This window comes from Nerophis lumbriciformis, linkage group LG34 (genome assembly GCF_033978685.3).
Source record: "Nerophis lumbriciformis linkage group LG34, RoL_Nlum_v2.1, whole genome shotgun sequence".
In the NCBI taxonomy this organism is placed as follows: Eukaryota; Metazoa; Chordata; class Actinopteri; order Syngnathiformes; family Syngnathidae; genus Nerophis; species Nerophis lumbriciformis.
Window position 1 is genome coordinate 24,811,457 of NC_084581.2, and position 14,231 is coordinate 24,825,687.

A 14,231-nucleotide genomic window follows, 5' to 3' on the forward strand; every position below is an offset into this window, starting at 1 on the left:
TGTTGTTACAATTTCGCTGCGCTTGCTGAGGGATGACAGGTCTGGACGGCAGATAATAAACAGTTTCTCTTTCAAGCATAGGTTGCATCTTTTATTACCACTATTGTAAGGTGTGCTGGATGCAAGAATTTGCCATGTTATTGAATATTCAACATTATTGTCTTTGAGGTCCCAAATGTGTTTGCTGAGTTCTGTGGTATTTCGCAGGTTTTTGTTCCTGAAAGAAGCCTTGTGATTGTTCCATCTGGTTTTGAATTCACCCTCGGTTAATCCTACATATGTGTCGGATGTGTTAATGTCCTTGCGTATTACTTTAGATTGGTAGACAACTGATGTTTGTAAGCATCCCCCGTTGAGGGGGCAATCAGGTTTCTTTCGACAGTTACATGCTTTGTTGGTTTTGGAGTCGTTCTGACTGGGGGTCGACGGCTCATTTGCAATTGTTTTGTTGTGGTTTGAGATGATTTGTCGTATATTGTTCATGCAGCTGTAGCTCAATTTGATGTTGTTCTTGTTGAATACTTTTCTTAGGTTGTTGTCTTTGGGAAAGTGTTTGTCAATCAGGTTGAGGAATTTGTGTCCAATGTTCGTTGAGACGTTTTTGCTGTATGGGGGGTTGTACCAGATGATGCCGTTTCGTTTTCTGTTCTTTTTTGGCTGGTTTCCTGGCGTGGGTTCATAGGTGAGGGTGAAATTGTATCCGCTTTCATCAAGGGCTTTTTGGTACGGGGGGGTTGCTTGGTCAAATTCAGCTTTGCTAGATGACAGCATCGATAGCCTTTTATTGATTCCGGTAGGTATTCTTTTCGTGGTGGTGGGTGGATGGTTGCTGTCATGGTGCACGTATTGGAGTGTTGTGTTGGGTTTCGTGAATGGTTGGTAGCTGTTATTTCTCAGGTTGAAAGTGACGTCAAGAAAGTTGACGGTTTGCTTGTTGGCTTCAATCGTGATCCGTAGGCCGTTCTCTTTGAAAATTTGGCATATGCGCTTCTTGGTATTCTCGCTGCTCCTTGGCGAGGCGCGACACACTGCCAGTCCGTCATCACGGTAAATACCAAGGTTCAGATTGAGGCTAGCGAGCTGGGAGAGGAGGAAACTCCCAACGAGTTCACACGTTTCTGCTCCGTCAAAACTTCCCATAGTGACGTCAATGATGAAAGCGGATACAATTTCACCCTCACCTATGAACCCACGCCAGGAAACCAGCCAAAAAAGAACAGAAAACGAAACGGCATCATCTGGTACAACCCCCCATACAGCAAAAACGTCTCAACGAACATTGGACACAAATTCCTCAACCTGATTGACAAACACTTTCCCAAAGACAACAACCTAAGAAAAGTATTCAACAAGAACAACATCAAATTGAGCTACAGCTGCATGAACAATATACGACAAATCATCTCAAACCACAACAAAACAATTGCAAATGAGCCGTCGACCCCCAGTCAGAACGACTCCAAAACCAACAAAGCATGTAACTGTCGAAAGAAACCTGATTGCCCCCTCAACGGGGGATGCTTACAAACATCAGTTGTCTACCAATCTAAGGTAATACGCAAGGACATTAACACATCCGACACATATGTAGGATTAACCGAGGGTGAATTCAAAACCAGATGGAACAATCACAAGGCTTCTTTCAGGAACAAAAACCTGCGAAATACCACAGAACTCAGCAAACACATTTGGGACCTCAAAGACAATAATGTTGAATATTCAATAACATGGCAAATTCTTGCATCCAGCACACCTTACAATAGTGGTAATAAAAGATGCAACCTATGCTTGAAAGAGAAACTGTTTATTATCTACCGTCCAGACCTGTCATCCCTCAACAAGCGCAGCGAAATTGTAACAACATGCCGCCATAGACGGAAACACCTCCTAGGTAACACATGAACCAATCACCACACCCCTAGGCCAGCCTGTACCCACCCACTCTGCGCCCTATATAAACCATGGTATGCGAATGCTCCCATTAAAATCTCCTGACGATTGAGGGTACCCCCCTCATGAAACAGGCCTGTAGAGATGAAATAGTCTTGTGATTTTTTTTCCCCACACATACATATATTGCGCTCTACTACGGTATCGAGCACTATTTTTTGGATAACCTTATTAAGACATATATATATATATATATATATATATATATATATATATATACAGGTAAAAGCCAGTAAATTAGAGTATATGAGTATATATATATATATATATATATATATGAATATATATATGAATATATATATATATATATATATATATATATATATATATATATATATACAGGTAAAAGCCAGTAAATTAGAATATTTTGAAAAACTTGATTTATTTCAGTAATTGCATTCAAAAGGTGTAACTTGTACATTATATTTATTCATTGCACACAGACTGATGCATTCAAATGTTTATTTCATTTAATTTTGATGATTTGAAGTGGCAACAAATGAAAATCCAAAATTCCGTGTGTCACAAAATTAGAATATTACTTAAGGCTAATACAAAAAAGGGATTTTTAGAAATGTTGGCCAACTGAAAAGTATGAAAATGAAAAATATGAGCATGTACAATAGTCAATACTTGGTTGGAGCTCCTTTTGCCTCAATTACTGCGTTAACACCAGCAGATGACATGGCACCCCAAACCGTCACCCAACTATGCAAATTTTGCATTTCCTTTGGAAATCGAGGTCCCAGAGTCTGGAGGAAGACAGGAGAGGCACAGGATCCACGTTGCCTGAAGTCTAGTGTAAAGTTTCCACCATCAGTGATGGTTTGGGGTGCCATGTCATCTGCTGGTGTCGGTCCACTCTGTTTCCTGAGATCCAGGGTCAACGCAGCCGTCTACCAGCAAGTTTTAGAGCACTTCATGCTTCCTGCTGCTGACCTGCTCTATGGAGATGGAGATTTCAAGTTCCAACAGGACTTGGCGCCTGCACACAGCGCAAAATCTACCCGTGCCTGGTTTACGGACCATGGTATTTCTGTTCTAAATTGGCCCGCCAACTCCCCTGACCTTAGCCCCATAGAAAATCTGTGGGGTATTGTGAAAAGGAAGATGCAGAATGCCAGACCCGAAAACGCAGAAGAGTTGAAGGCCACTATCAGAGCAACCTGGGCTCTCATAACACCTGAGCAGTGCCAGAAACTCATCGACTCCATGCCACGCCGCATTAACGCAGTAATTGAGGCAAAAGGAGCTCCAACCAAGTATTGACTATTGTACATGCTCATATTTTTCATTTTCATACTTTTCAGTTGGCCAACATTTCTAAAAATCCCTTTTTTGTATTAGCCTTAAGTAATATTCTAATTTTGTGACACACGGAATTTTGGATTTTCATTTGTTGCCACTTCAAATCATCAAAATTAAATGAAATAAACATTTGAATGCATCAGTCTGTGTGCAATGAATAAATATAATGTACAAGTTACACCTTTTGAATGCAATTACTGAAATAAATCAAGTTTTTCAAAATATTCTAATTTACTGGCTTTTACCTGTGTGTGTGTGTGTGTGTGTGTGTGTGTGTGTGTGTGTGTGTGTGTGTGTGTGTGTGTGTGTGTGTGTGTGTGTGTGTGTGTGTGTGTATATATATATATATATATATATATATATATATGAATACATATATATATATGCAATCCCCGGTCACCCCCAAAATCTAATCATATGTTTTTTATTCCATTTCTGACTTTTCCTGAAAGTTTCATCCAAATGCCCATATTTATTTGATTTATGTTACAATGTTCCAAAAAATATTATTTTTCATGCCCATAGGTTCAGCACTTCTGCCAGATGTATCAGCCTGCCGTATCGCTGACTGAAAATGAGGTCTTGGTGGGTCGAGTGACTCTGGTTCGAAAGCAGACTGAAACAGTGCAGCTGAGTGTGTAAGTTGGGCGTTTTCTTTGTCAATTTTTACTTGGACCTGGTTTAATTCGGATGATTGTCAAGACACACTGTGTCCTAACCTGGCATATGTGCCTAAAATTGCAGTTTGCAACCTACACACAGCTTCATGGGTTTTGAGCTAAGCAAGTTGAACTCTGTGGTATGAATACACATGATTGTCAGTGTTCTTAACGTCTCAATGTACAATATTTGCTTATATGTATTGCTCTGTAAACCGCTCTCAGTAAATATAAGTGATACTTCCAACATTTTCTTTTGCATATTACCCTTTCATTGTTTGTTTACGTACAGTTCTTAATGTTGATAGTTAGACTATCTAATATAGAACCAATAGAGCAGTGGTTCTTAACCTTGTTGGAGGTACCGAACCCCACCAGTTTCATATGCGCATTCACCGAACCCTTCTTTAGTGAAAAATAAAATGTTTTTTTTCAAATTCAAGACAAAGTTATATGTTTTTGGTAACACTTTAGTATGGGGAACATATTCTAAGTAACAAAGACTTAATTTAGAGTTATTTGGACACTAGGGGAACATATTCTAAGTAATAAAGACTTAATTTAGAGTTATTTGGTTAGGGTTAGAGGGTTAGGGTTATAATAAGGCCATGCCGAATAAGGCATTAATAAGTACTTAATAATGACTAGTTAAGAGCCAATATGTTACTAATTTGCATTTTAATAAGCAACTAATTAATGGTGAATATGTTCCCCATACTAAAGTGTTACCATGTTTTTTCTTACTGGTGCATAAAATGAACCGTGCATGAACATCACCTTGTTCAAAGAACAAAAGCAACACAGTGCATAAACTCACAACCAATTACACACCTGCAAACCAGTCAGCTGTTGCCGTATCCGTAATACGCCGATAGGGAGAAGTTTGTATTTACACGATGAGTCGGGTGTGTTTTGACCTCCGCCGAACCCCTGAGGCCGACTCACCGAACCCCTAGGGTTCGATCGAACCCAGGTTAAGAACCACTGTTATAGAGTACCGTATTTTTCGGAGTATAAGTCGCACCTGCCGAAAATGCATAATAAAGAAGGAAAAAAACATATATACGTCGCACTGGAGTATAAATTGCATTTTTGGGGGAAATGTATTAGATAAAATCCAATAACAAGAATAGACATTTGAAAGGCAATTTAAAATAAATAAAGAATAGTGAACAACAGGCTGAATAAGTGTACGTTATATGACACATAAATAACCAACTGAGAACGTGCCTGGTATGTTAACGTAACATATTATGGTAAGAGTCATTTAAATAACTATAACATATAGAACATGCTATACGTTTACCAAACAATCTGTCACTCCTGATCACTAAATCCCATGAAATCATCTTCCTCGGTGTCGCTTCTAAACAACTCTGCAAACTCTAAAGGTAGACAATGCGCCGCTTCTTCTTCTATCGGTACGTCACTTACGAAGGAGTCATCGTCAGTTGCAGTTCCAATTATTCCAGCCTGAATCCGGACAGGATGGTTTCGGTTGTCACTGAAGCCCATGCTTTGTCGATCCATCCAATGACATCCAGAAAAGTTGCATGGCGCATTCTCCCGGTTGCCGTGAAGCTGTGCTCGTGAACTTGCGGAAACTGTCTACCTTGGATTGGAAGTCTGCTGGCAGTTTTTGGCACATGGTTGTCCTTGCTCTGATAGAGAGGCGATTGCGTTGCATGAAGCGGTAACACCAAGAAGGTCCTCCCGCAAAGTCATTTATATTCATCTCCTTGGCAACTACCTGGGCGTGGAGACGCAACTGTACGGTTGACAAGCCTCTCCCGGCAGCACGTTGTTCAAGCACCCATTTGTGAATTTGTTTCTCGTGCTGTGGCCACCTAGCTTTTAGCCCGCGATTAGCTTTTTTAGTTTTCTTCATTTCAGTAATAGTAGCCTCCGCTTTTCGCCAGTCCCTTACAAGTTTCTCGTTTACTCCAAACTTTCTTTCTGCTGCTTGATTGCCGTTTCCTGCTGCATATTTCACTACTTCCAGCTTGTAACCTGCAGTATATGATTTCCTTTTCGGTGCCATTTTTGTTCAGCCCTTTGTTTTTATAAGTTACCGGCAATGTTGAAATGGTGGAAGTAGTACTGTAGCAGGTAGCATCTTCTTTTCCCACAATGCACTTCTGCCATGACCCGCCTCTGCCGAATTTTCATTGGTTGACGTGTGTGTGACGATTGCTGTAGCATCTTCTTTTCCCACAATGTACTTCTGCCATGACCCGCCTCCGCCAAATTTTCATTGGTTGACGTGTGTGTGACGATTGCTGATATCCGGCTAGTCTCTTACGTGAATGAGATAAATAATATTATTTGATATTTTACGGTAATGTGTTAATAATTTCACACATAAGTCGCTCCGGAGTATACGTCGCACCACTATGAAAAAAACTGAGACTTGTAGTCCGAAAAATACGGTATACAAATTTCCCGTTTTGATTTGAGCTACTAAAATAAATAAGCTTTCAAACATTTTAAAATTGATTGAGATTCACTTGTGGATTTATTAATTATGAGACAAAATGTGTACTAACCTGCTCAGTGGCCTTGCGGTTAGAGTGTCCGCCCTGAGATCGGCAGGTCGTGAGTTCAAAACCCCGGCCGAGTCATACCAAAGTCTATAAAAATGGGACCCATTACCTCCCTGCTTGGCACTCAGCATCAAGGGTTGGAATTGGGGGTTAAATCACCAAATGATTCCTGGGCGCGGCCACTGCTGCTGCTCACTGCTCCCCTGTGGGGATGGGTCAAATGCAGAGGATAATTTCACCGCACCTAGTGTGTGTGTGACAACCATTGGCACTTTAACTTTTACCTTTAACATTAATAACTAAGACTGTCAAAAAAACGCGTTAACGGTAACACATTTAGTCTTTATTTAAATGTTTTGATGTTAACACATCTGCAGGATCGTATCATGACAAACCATACTTTTTGTGACCCTGATGAAAGTATGCAAACAGTCAAGATCCCAAATTGAAAATGCTAAGTTTCTCGCAGGAGAGAAGCGGCTGTCCAAAAATAAGGAAAAGAGCCGCCAACTTTCTCTACTCCTCCCTGAAACATGGGCTTTCATTCAATTAACTATGACTTTTTTGTATAACCAGTAACATAAAATTCAATTACATCTCAAATGTGTTAAAACATTTCTCCAAACACACTCACATTTGAAATAAATAACATTTAGTTTTCTTTAATATATTATGACACATCTGCCTATGCCCTGGGAAGGGGATTCACCGGCACGTGCTTTCTTTCCCAAATATTTTATTCCACTGTATGAGAAAAGACCCACTCACCATTAAATAAATAAATGATAAATGGGTTGTACTTGTATAGCGCTTTTCTACCTTCAAGGTACTCAAAGCGCTTTGACACTACTTCCACATTTACCCATTCACACACACATTCACACACTGATAGAGGGAGCTGCCATGCAAGGCGCTAACCAGCACCCATCAGGAGCAAGGGTGAAGTGTCTTGCTCAGGACACAACGGACATGACAAGGTTGGTACTAGGTGGGGATTGAACCAGGGACCCTCGGGTTGCGCACGGCCACTCTTCCACTGCGCCACGCCGTCCCCATTAAGCACTTAATTAGAAAATCATAATGAAATGTTTATTTTTCCGGGTAAAAACAACAAACACAAGTTAATCAATTGATTGTTTATTCTGAATGTTTTTCTTAGCAGTGATAATCACACGTTTGCTGCCACTCGACCAGCTGCGGTACTCCTGGAGCGACTGGCCCTTTGCGTTGCAAAGCAGGAGCCTGTTCTCCTAGTGGGAGAGACGGGAACGGGAAAGACAACAACTGTTCAACACCTGGCCAGAGTAACAGGTGATGATTTTACATCCATCCATCCATTAATTTTCTACCAAACATACTCAAACTTTGCACCCGACTTTTGAACATTACACAAGGACCCTGCAACCTTTTTCACTCTGAGTGTACAAAACTACTCCTGGCCAAAGGGTCAGCAGTAGGTTTAAAGTAATTGTGTACATTAAATCTTTGGCTCTTTGCATATTTTTATTTTTGATTTGCTGTTTATAACATTACAGCTGCCTTGCTGAGCTCTCTCCTGATCATTTCAGGGGCTTTTAAAATGATAGTGGATCCCAGTACGGCACTATAGTGAATGTATTTTGATAAAATACTCCAAATATCTAAAGTCAGTTTTTCTCACACAATTCTTACATCTTAAAAACACTTTCTGGCATGCAATGGTAATGCTGGGCACCCGGCAAGTTGACATACTGTACATGGATTTCCTAAAGTAGTGACATGAAAAATACCCAAGTAATACATCCACAATCACTAATCATCGTTCCTTATGCATGTATCTATTTTTTCTCTCTCAGGACATAAGTTGATGGTTGTAAACATGAACCAACAAAGTGACACTGCTGACCTACTTGGTGGGTGAGTGACAAAAAGGAACCCATAGATGGACATGGACAACCATTACAGTTGGGTCTGGCACAGACAAAATATAACATTTGTATTTTCACTGTCAAAGGTTGTAGAGGGTACCAAGTTAACAGATATGGACCATAACCATACCACTTTTTGGTACGGTACTCATCTGTGGAGCCATCCAGCCGTTCCAGAAGATATAAAAGCTTGAGAAAAAACAACTAAGTGCCCAGATGGCCAAAAAGCTGCGCAATTTCCCGGACTCTCGCCGTGTAGCATTTTCCCTCTCAACTTTAGTTTCTCATCGCGCGCCTTCTTTCAAGACGAGCACTTTGAGTGGAGCAACCTTTAAACGTGATCGTTTCCCGTCAAATTTGGCCTTCCGCATATTCTCCCATCAACTTAAGTACTTTTGCTCTTACCTCCTTCTGAGGCTGGAATAAGTCAAGTGCCCCAGGATGGTGAAACATTATATTGCACTTTGGATCAATTGATCTGATTTATTTTTTTCACAATTAATGTTAAACTGTCACCTGTCATTCTCTGACTTTGGCACACTCAAAACACACATACAACAGAGACCTACACTGTCTATGCAATCCCCTATTGTGCGACACGGCTTGACAAACAGTTGTGCTAAACAGAACTCTTAACATCAAACATTACATCAGGGATTTTCTAATAAGTGAAACAAAGGTGCATTTACGGAGCCAAGAAGAAGACACACCGCATAACCTTAACTTCCCAAGTACAGATGACAAACACCGCCTGGATTGATAGGGCTTTTTCGATTAAAGTTAAAGTGTTAATATTTCTTAATGGTTATCAATGACATTCACAAATATTTGGAAAACTCCATGTTCATGCTTTTCACAGAGCCAAAAAAAAGTTTGCCTTTTTAGTAATGAGCTTTCCTTTATTCACGATTTAAGCACTTAATAAATCTAAGCATTGATGACAAATGTTTTAAAAGTATGACTGGACAAGCTGAGTGCATTTTTTGTTGTCCTTCTCTTTCGCCTCCAAACAGACAGCAAGAAAGTTCAATCTGTGCATACATTTTAGCATCTGGCCGTGTTTGGTTCATAGCGAGAAAAACATTTGTGAATCCTGAGAGAAAGCTTTTCTCTTAAATAACAACAATTAAAGTACTGTATTTTTTGGACTATAAGGCGCACTTAAAATCCTTTAATTTTCTCAAAAATCGACAGTGCGCCTTATAGCGTCTATTGTGTGGAATAATTTTGGTTGTGCTTACTGACCTCAAAGCTCTTTTTTTTTGATACATGGTGAAATGATAAGTGTGACCAGTAGATGGCAGTCACACATAAGAGATAAGTGTTGACTGTAATATGACTCAAGTAAACAACACTGACATTTTATATGTTAGATTGAAAATGTAGAACATTACACACGGCGCTCAAAAATCTAACAAAATGTTTTAGTACGACTTTGGTAAGCTATAAAGCCGCACCGCTTGATGGATTGTACTGTGCTTCAACATACGAGTACTATTATGGTGTGTGTATAAGATAAGACATATTATCTGGCGATTTGTTTGGCAATATTATGCAAAAGCAACTTTTCTTACCTTCTGGTAGCTGCTGATCTGTATTTGGAATCTGCATAAGTCTTGAAAATGTACACGCGCCCGCCTTTGCAGTCCGTGACGACACTGTAGTCGATAAGCTTCTTCTTTTTCTCTATCTTCTTATTATGGGACATTCATCATTTGCTGTTGCCATTTCTAATATAAAGTAGTGTAAAGTTCTTACTTATATCTTAAGTTAAAGTTAAAGTACCAATGATTGTCACACACACAGTAGGTGTGGCGAAATTATTCTCTGCATTTGACCTATCACCCTTGATCACCCTCTGGGAGGTGAGGGGAGCAGTGAGCAGCAGCGGTGGCCGCGCCCGGGAATCATTTTTGGTGAATAAACCCCCAATTCCAATCCTTAATGCTGAGTGACAAGCAGAGAGGTAATGGGTCCCATTTTTATAGTCTTTGGTATGAATCACAACCTACCGATCTCAGGGCGGACACTCTAACCACTGTCAGTAAACCCGCCATGAAAGCGCTAAATCATACCGGTATAGTAAGTTTACATTATTCACCCAAGGAACTTTAGTTATTAGAGCGTTGCGGTCGGACGTTTTTTCACGTGACACATTTCACATTGCACTAGTGAGCCATGAATGAGGAGATGCTGCTCCGTTATTGATTTAAGTAAAGTCTGAATGTCATGAAACAGTTAGCTCCATCTTTCAACACTTCTTCCACCCCCGTCCTTGCACGCTACACCGGTACAACAAAGATGACGGAGAAAAGACGCTGCCGAAAGTGAGCCACGTAAATAAGACCGCCCACAAAACGGCGTATCCTGAAGCGACTGTCAGAAAGCGGCTTGAAGATGGTCTGTAAAACATAATCTATGCAACATTTTGACCAAAGAACCACAATTACATGTTATGTAGACCACAAAGAAGTGTTTTCCATTTAGAAAAAATTATACTAATATGACCCTTTAATGCGCCCTATAATCCGGATAATAATATGAAAATAGACCTGACTTGACCCGCTCATCGGCAGTGCGCCTTATAATCCGGTTCATCCTATGGTCCGGAAAATACGGTATTCTCTTAAACAACAAATATACAGTATAAAGATTTCGTCACACCCCCAGCAGCATACTAGGGGGTAGTACAGCATCATCCTTAGTTATTTATGTTTTCTGCCCAACTCAGGTACAAGCCAGTAGACCACAAGCAGATATTAATCCCACTGCGGGAGGCCTTTGAAGACTTGTTCTCCCAGACCTACTCCAGGTCGCAAAACCTCACATTTTTAGGCCATATGCAAACATGCTTCAGGGAGAGGCGTTGGCATGACCTGCTCAAACTCATGGACCATGTCTGCAAATCCTTCCTCGCTAAAGATTTGCAAGATGACTCCAATGGTAAACAATGTGTACAGTCAATAATGCTAGTAAATGCTGGGCTGTGTACATCATCTATTGTTTTTAATGGTTTGTCTATAGCCGCCTTGCTGCAGGAGAAGTGGGACGGTTTGGCAAGCAAACTGAGTCAGACTCAGAAGCAGATAGAAGCATGTGAGACAGCCATGGTCTTTGCATTTGTGGAGGTAAAGTTTCAAGAATCATCCATCAGATTTCTGTTATTCTCATCTTGTACAAGTTAACAGTGGGGACTTCACCTGATCCTATCAGTGAACAATTTGACCGTATCAAACCGTTAAGCTCATTCAGATCTTTGTTGCACATTTAAAATGCCTTATCTGACTTTACACGCAATACAGTAAAACTGTTTTCCAGTTTCTCAGACTTGTCAATAAAGATACACTCACATATGTCTTCAAAATAATCTATTCTTAGCCAATGTTTGTGTAGGAAATTGGACCTTTGTCAGAAATGGTCTATTTACTGAGCACTGCTGATGTGCTCCTGAGCAAGATATGCCTCGACGTGACAATGGAGTAAATATAGCAAGGTGTATAGACAATACTACATAATACAATATACATACTGTACAGGCCAAAAGTTTGGACACACCTTCTCATTCAATGAGTTTTCTTTAATTTCATGACTATTTACATTGTAGATTGTCACTGAAGGCATCAAAACTATGAATGAACACGTGGAGTTATGCACTAAACAAAAAAAGGTGAAATAACTGAAAACATGTTTTATATTCTAGTTTCTTCAAAATAGCCACCCTTTGTTCTGATTACTGTTTTGCACACTTTTGGCATTCTCTCGATGAACTTCAAGAGGTAGTCACCTGAAAGGGTTTTCACTTCACAGGTGTCATAGTTTTGATGCCTTCAGTGACAATCTACAATGTAAATAGTCATGAAAATAAAGAAAATGCATTAAAATGTGGTGTGTCCCAACTTTTGGCCTGTACTGTACATAAAATAACATGTCACTAATCCCTATGTATTTTAACAAAAATTAATACCAAAATGGTGGGAGCAGCTTCTTATTGTTTGTATTTTTACAGGGAACATTAGCCAAGGCAGTAAAGAAGGGCCACTGGATTTTGCTGGATGAGATCAACCTGGCTGCAGCAGAGACCCTGGAATGTTTGAGTGGACTCTTAGAGGGCAGTGCGGGATCGCTGGTGTTGCTGGACCGTGGAGATTTTGGTAAGGTCATATTGTGAATTTATTTCTCAGGTGGTATTGGTGCATGTGTTTAGCATGTGTGCTTCAGAGCCAGGGGGTTCTGCATTCAAATGTCAGACTAAAGACGTCTCTGTTGGGTTTGCATGTTCTCCTTGTGTTTCAAAAAACATACATGTTTGTTTAGTTGGAGACTACTCATCGCCCACAGGTGTAAATGCTGGTGGGTTTTTGCGGTCTGTGGTTCAGTCTGTATGGGGTCGTCCGGTCTTCTCAAGGGGTGTCGTTCAAGTGGCTGTGCTCTTGTCTGTTCTGATATAAACAATTGTGCCGCCAGAAGGTTAGCGGCGGTGGTTTGTTGTATAGTATGGAAAATAATCAAAAGTAATTGAATACAATACATTACTTAAAATATGCGGCTAACGTTCTCCGTTGTCATGTCATCGTTTCTCATTGTCATACTTTTTGCTTTGACTTGTCCAAACACACAAACTATCCATAGAAAACTCCTGAAAGGTAACACATTAATGATGGCGCTACCAACGTAACGGTTATGAAAAGTGATTTGCGATTGATTTCCTGATATGTCTTACAATACTTATTCATAGCTATCGAATTTGCATTTGAAAACAAAGTAACGTGTTCTGAAAATAAGGGAAATTCCTTACAAATAAGAGAGTGAATATGTTGAAAATGAATGATTGTTTTTTATGTTGGCCTATATTTTTTAATACAAACATGTGTCCTCAAAATGATTAATCAATTAATTTGAATGTATTATAATTACGATTTGGGTGCATGAGTGCTTATTTAACCCAAAATAGTATTTTACACAGGTTTTAAGTTAAGTTAGGAGCAGGTGTTCCTGCGGTGTTCCGTTTGCAGAACCTTGGTCACACTTAGTCTTGACTGACTCTATGCAACTTTCTGCCACTATCTTGTCTTTGAAGTTTTGTCATGATTAAATTAAAATAAATAATACAATTCAAATTTCAGCATGGTTTCGGTGTGCTTCATGCAAATGGGTTAGCAGTCCGGCGGGCTATCTGAATGTCAAAGTGTTAATATAATAGATAGCACTTTTTGTTTTGGAGTATTGCCTGTTGGGATACAATTCCTTGACTAATGCTTTGATCCTCAATGTGAATTTTTTCCTGACATTATTTTGTCTTGATATAACATTTCTAACACATTATCCCGACTTGGGACACTAAATTGACCCTAGTGTGTGAATGTGAGTGTGAATATTGTCTATTTGTGTTGGCCCTGCGACGAGGTGGCGACTTGTCCAGGGTGTTACCCCGCCTTTTGCCCGAATGCAGCTGGGATAGGTTCCAGCCACCTCCGAGACCCCGAGAGGGACAAGCGGTAGAAAATGGATGGATGGATGGTACAGTGTTGTGTAACTGGCCGGAAATTTAACCTGCACTGACTGCATGAAAGACTGCAGTATGTACCGCTACACTAGTCCTGCTGAAAGAAAAACAAAAAACAAAAACTAAAGCCATGTCCACACAAACATGGATACTTTAAAAACACATACTTTTCGATGTGTTTTGGTCTTTTGCCCGCACAAAAACATATACATATATGTATATGGCTCACATATGTGATATTATTCTTTCTTCTGATCTATTAACCTATTTGCTCATTTATTCTTAGCTGGTTACTCTCTGCTGTAACACAATTCCTGTTTGACTTCTGTTAGAGTGTACAAAGGAGTTAATTTGTTGTTTC

General features: G+C 40.0%; 1 protein-coding gene across 2 annotated transcripts in view; it reads left to right on the forward strand.

The window, feature by feature from the left end:
- Positions 1 to 14,231, forward strand: part of mdn1 (midasin AAA ATPase 1) — a 191,258-nt gene that overhangs the window by 40,315 nt on the left and 136,712 nt on the right. Inside the window, exons 13-18 of one of the 2 annotated variants that reach the window (XM_061928076.2) lie at positions 3,784 to 3,896; positions 7,620 to 7,771; positions 8,296 to 8,356; positions 11,099 to 11,310; positions 11,392 to 11,495; positions 12,374 to 12,518. In XM_061928076.2, coding sequence (XP_061784060.2) covers positions 3,784 to 3,896; positions 7,620 to 7,771; positions 8,296 to 8,356; positions 11,099 to 11,310; positions 11,392 to 11,495; positions 12,374 to 12,518 — 787 coding nt within the window. The remainder of the gene's footprint in view (positions 1 to 3,783; positions 3,897 to 7,619; positions 7,772 to 8,295; positions 8,357 to 11,098; positions 11,311 to 11,391; positions 11,496 to 12,373; positions 12,519 to 14,231) is intronic. The other variant, XM_072912214.1, reaches the window with a different exon arrangement.